Source organism: Plasmodium reichenowi, chromosome 2, assembly GCF_001601855.1.
Source record: "Plasmodium reichenowi strain SY57 chromosome 2, whole genome shotgun sequence".
Classification (NCBI taxonomy): domain Eukaryota; phylum Apicomplexa; class Aconoidasida; order Haemosporida; family Plasmodiidae; genus Plasmodium; species Plasmodium reichenowi.
Window position 1 is genome coordinate 371,476 of NC_033647.1, and position 6,371 is coordinate 377,846.

The 6,371-nt window shown below is 22.2% G+C and overlaps 1 protein-coding gene across 1 annotated transcript; it reads left to right on the plus strand.

The window, feature by feature from the left end:
• Window positions 1–132: 132 nt before the first annotated feature.
• PRSY57_0211000 (hypothetical protein) lies at window positions 133–5,493 on the plus strand (the record flags this gene model as incomplete). The annotated part of the gene is made up of 1 exon (XM_012905544.2): window positions 133–5,493. The coding sequence occupies one exon, from the start codon at window positions 133–135 to the stop codon at window positions 5,491–5,493; it is 5,361 nt and encodes a 1,786-aa protein (XP_012760998.2).
• Between the last annotated feature and the right edge of the window lie 878 nt (window positions 5,494–6,371).

The following is a 6,371-nucleotide window of genomic DNA, read 5'->3' on the forward strand; positions in this document are numbered from 1 at the left end:
TTTTTTTTTTTTTTTTTTTTGTTTTTTTTTTTTTTTCTTTCGTTTATTTTATTTTATTTTATTTTATTTCCTTTTTAAGAGTAAGAATCACAAAACGCATTATCCATATATGTGTATATTATACTTTACAAAATGAATACACATAAAAATAATGAACGTTTTGATGAATATTCTTTGAATAATAATTCAAATTTGAATGCATACGTAAACATGTCGAATGAGGCGCACAATAATTTTTTAGTAAATAGAAGGAATGATATGAATTATGAAATGTATAATTCTATTAATTCTGGACACATGTCTAATATAAATAATAATACAAATAATTTACAAGATGCTTATATAAATAAAGAATTACATTATATGAATAGTGATAAAATAAATATAGCAAAAAATCATCAGAATGTTCATATGACTGCAACATATAATAATATGGATAAAAATAACGCAAATAATAATATCATACATTTAAATAATCATATAAATATGACAGATGATCAAAACTATTTTTATAATTCAACTACAAATAATAATATGAATAATACATTAAAGGAAAATAACTTTAATAATAATATGAATATTAATAATAATATGAATACTGTAAATAATTCTTTTTATCATAACACCGATAATAACTTCCTTAACTTCACAAGAAATCAAAACGAACAAGATACATATGTAAATAATAATATCATTAATAACTTCAACAACCCAAATGTAGATAAAAACATTAACAATAATAATAATGCTAACAAAAATGTAGAATCTGTAAATAAATTTAACCATATATACAACATGCAAAACTTTAATTATTTCATTCCTAATATGAGTAATGGAAAAAATGGGAACCTGGAAAACAACGCAAGCTTATCCAATAATGTAAATAGTGTAAGTACTATAAGTGAATTGCATAATTTCAATTATGTGAATAATATGGACTTGAATAATATGAACATGAATAATGTGGATATGAATAATATGAACATGAATAATGTGGATATGAATAATATGAACATGAATAATATGAACATGAATAATATGAACATGAATAATATGGACGTGAATAATATGAACATGAATAATATGGACGTGAATAATATGAACATGAATAATATGGACAACATGAACAATATGGACAACATGAATAATATGGACAACATGAACAATATGAAAAATTTATCTAATTTTAACAATTCATATCAATATAACAATATTCCTCAATTTAATAGTTCATCACGTTTTAATAATATAACTCATTTTAATAATGGGATATCCCACAATGCTAATAATGTGCCGAATTTTAGTAACAGCGCGCATTTAGATAATTCAAATAATATGAATAGATTAAATGCGGTGAATAATTTCGGTGACATTAATTCTTTTCATGATCCATTGAATGAAATGCAAGTATTAAATAAAAATGTAAATATGCAGAACGAAAACCATTTTAATGTTATGAATGATGAGATGAAAAATTATAACAACGTAAAGCGTATTAATAGTTTATCACATATTCCCTATATGAATAATTTGAAAAATTATAATGAGCATACGAGTATGCTGAAAGGAAAGGGAAATACGAATAGAAAAAAAAGTAATAACTTAAAAATTAATAATAATCCCGGGAGTGTTAATGCTCGAGCGATATCTGAAAATAATCAGAGCACTGCACATGGTAATATTCCCATGGGAAGTGTTGATAAGGTGATTAAACATGATCGTATGGATAATGGTCTGAAAAATATTAACAATATGAATAGTATGAATAATATGAATAGTATGAATAATATGAACAATATGAACAATATGATTAATATGAACAATATGAACAATATGAATGATATGAACAATATGAATGATATGAACAATATGAACAATATGAGCAATATGAACAATACAAGTATTTTAAATAATAATAATAAGAAGATTACTAAAAGAGGAAGGGCCAAGAAAAATAGTACCATTAATATAAATAATATTAATAAAATGAATAGCACGAATAACAAGAGTAGTGTGAACAATATGAATAGTGTGAACAATATGAATAGTGTGAACAATATAAATAATGTGAATAATATAAATAATGTGAACAATATAAATAATGTGAATAATATAAATAATGTGAACAACATAAATAATGTGAACAACATAAATAATGTGAATAATATGAACTATATGAATAATATGTTTAGTGTAAACCCCCAAATGAATATCCTGGGTATAATGAAAGATATAAATAACAATAATATAACGGTTAGTAATAAAAATAAGCTTATGAATAATTATATTAATGATAATAATATAATGAATATTGAAGGTAGCATAAATGAAACATATAATTTTGATGGTACATTAAATAATAAAAATGTTTCCAATAATAATAATAATGATAAAGGTGTTTTAAATACGTTGAATAGAAGTAAAAGTAGTTCGTATATAAAACCTCACCGAAACCTTACAATACCAATAAATATGTACATGAATAATACATATATGTATAATTCAAAAGCGTATGTGAATTACGAAAATCAAAATTGGATAGCACAACAAGTTTGTAATGATAAAAACATCTTATCATTAAATGAAGGTCCAAGGTATAATGATAATAATAATAATAATAATAATAATAATAATAATAATAATAATAATAATAATAATAATAATAACAACAATAATAATAATAACAACAATAATAATAATAATCACAGTATTATTAATAATAATAATAATCACAGTATTATTAATAATAATAATAATCACAGTATTATTAATAATAATATTGCTCAGGGTATACATCGTGGAAATATGATAAATAATCAAAATTTTGATGAACTATCTTATAACCCTAATGGTATTTTTCTTGAAAAAAATACAATTACAAATTATAATGAAATGTTAGGATCAGGATATAATAATATGTATGATAAAAATGCTGCAAAAGGTAATATGAATCTTATCGGCAAACATAGTAATTATGACTTAATGAAGAATGGTAATATGGTAAATGGATATAAATTAAATATGCAAAAAGTTCAAAAAGGTATGAATGAAGTGGGGAAAAAAAGAGCACCTCGTAGGAGAGCGAAAACAATTAATTTAAAAAGTATAAACCGTTTTAACACTGTTTCTTTAGGTTTGAAGGGAAATCATAATATGGATAATATGGAAAATATGAATAATATGGAAAATATGAATAATATGGAAAATATGATTAATATGGGTAACGTGAACAATGTGAACAATATGAACAATGTGAACAATGTGAACAATGTGAACAATATGAACAATGTGAACAATGTGAACAATGTGAACAATATGAATAATACGAACAATATGAATAATATGAACAATACGAACAATATGAACCATACGAACAACATGAACAATATAGATAACAATATGGTTTACAATTTGAACAATATGGTTACCAACTTGAATTATATGGATAATAAGATTAACAATGCAGGTAATAATTTGAATGGTGAATTTTCAAAGCGAATTTTATATAACCGTTCAAAGAGCACTGAAAATATAAAAGAGATGATGCATCCTCATAATGAAGCAAATAATATATCAGGAAATAATATAAGTGATAGTAATAATATTACCCTAAATAAGAATCTTGTAGAAATGATTTTAAGAAATAACAAACCCAGCATAGATAAAAATATCCATGAGAGTGTCAATAGATCATATACCAGCTTCCTAATGAATATTGGATCCTCCTATTTAAAGAAAAAAAAAAGTGAAGAAATTAAAACTGGGGAAAATAATACCGAAAATAACAAAGGTATAGTAAATGTGAACAGTCAGGTAGAAGAGAAAGGTAAAAGTGAAAATAAGAGCATTCTAGAGATAAAAAAAGAGGGACAAATAAAAAATGTCATATATAATAATAATAATAATAGTAATGAAAAAGATCAAAATGGAGATCAATATCAAGGTCAAAATAAAAATCATAAGGAAGACCAACTTAAAGATCAAAATAACAATCAAGATCAACTTCACGATCAAAATAAAAATCAAGATCAACTTCACGATCAAAATAAAAATCAAGGTCAACTCCACGATCAAAATAAAAATCACGGTCAACTCCACGATCAAAATAAAAATCAAGGTCAACTTCAAAATGAAAACTATAATCAAAACTATAATCAAAACTATTATCAAAATCACTATCAAAACGACCATCAAAAAGACCATCAAAACGACCATCAAAACCACTATCCATATCAATGCCAGGATCAAGGAGTAAGCAAAGAAATAAATAATAAAGAAATAGAAGAAAACATAAACAAATTAAATGAAGAGTCAGGTGAAAATAATAATTTGGAAATTTTGGATGAAGAAGAAATAACAAACAAATCAGTAATAAGCAATACAATGAATATGGTAGAACTAAAAAATGAAAATAAGAATGAGATGATGATTAACGATATAAAAAAAGAAGAAGAAATATCTGCACAAATAGTAGAACCTGTAAAAAAAAGAGGAAGAAAAAAAGGAAGTAAAATTGTCCACAAAAATATTACTAATGAACACATTTTATCTCAGTTAAAAGAACCAAAGAGAAAAGGAAGAAAACGTAAAATATGGATACAACCATTAGATAATTATAATAAAGTTGAAGATAATAAATTAAAAGAATATACAAATAATATAGACATAAGAGATGATAATAAAGCAAATACCCCAAATGAAGATGTAACAACAAATAATGTAACTACATTATGTTGTAATAAAAAAACAAAATATGAAAGCATGAATCCAAATAGTATTCGAAATATGTTCATTTTATTAAGAAATAAATTAAGCAATTTAAATGTAAAAAATACCATGAATAGTCATTCAGAAATAAATATGTTAATTAATAATTTTATATATATCTTAAAAATCATGAATAAACATAAACAAATGTTAGAAAATATATATACCATCAATTTTACAAATATTGATGATATATGTGTCCGAAATTATTTAGAAAAACATTTCCCGTTCATAAAAGGATATAGAAATAAATATGAAATTACTGATGATCTCTTCATGCAGGGAAATGGTGATAGTCACCTGTCCAAGGATATTAATTGTATAAATGGGAATGAGGATATTGGTTTAAATGCGAACTGTGAACAAAACGAAGATAATGTAAATCATGAAAAGAGTTATATGTATAATTACAAGAATGATAACAGTATCACAAATATGGAGAAGTCTCCAAATAATATCACACTTGTTCATAAAAATATAAAGGATGAAGACAATTTCGAAACAATATTTTTAAAAACACGTAGTTCTTTTAGTAGTGTAGATAGTAATATTATTCATATTGATAATACACAAAATTTTAAACTTTCCAATTCTTCAGAAAATAAATTAAACCAATTTGAAAAAAAAACTGTATTATTAGCCAATGATATTTTATGTGACGCCAAAAAAGAAATCGAACAAAGTTACATGAACAGTCAGGAAAAAGAAAAAAATTACCTGCACTAGCAAGGAAATAATTGATAATATATATATATATATATATATATATATATATATATATATGGTAAAGTAAAAGGAAATACTTTGAAATAAAATGTTATGTAAATGAAGTGATATAATATATATTTTAAGAAATATATATAAATACTTCTTCATAATAATAAAGAAAATAGTAGTAGGTAACTATATAATAAAAATTAAATGTGGAAATAAAATGAAACACCCACAAAGATAATAATTATAATTGTTTTTATCAAAAGGGTTTCTTTTTGGAAATGACACAAATATATAATATATATATATATATATATATATATATGTGTATGTCTTTATTTTTAACAAGTTTGATATATTAAATTTCCTTTACGCTATAATTTATTTAGAAAATGTTTTAAAAACAAAAAAATAAAAAATTTAATATATTAAGTATAACTTTTGCGCGTACACACATTTATCCTCTTTATATATATGTGTACCGAATATATATCATATATTTCAATTTTAAAATGATTTTCATATAAACCTTATATTTTGTATATATAATATTTTAAAATAATAAAAGGACAAAAAAAAAAAAAAAAAAATAAATAAATATAAAATAAAATAAAATAAAATATAATACATTTTAATTTTTAGTATCATAATCCATATTTACATGTATAGTTTTTATTTTAAAAAAAAAAATTGTATATTTTAATTTTTTTTTTTTCAAAATAACATTTTTTAAAGCCTTTTTTTTTTTTTTTTTTTTTTTTTTTTTTTTTTTTAAAAATTTACTTTAAAAAAAAAAAAAAAAAAAATTTATAAACAAATTTTTTATAAAAAAAAATATAAAAAAAAAAAAAAAAAAAAAAATTAAAATTTTATATATAAATATAAACAAT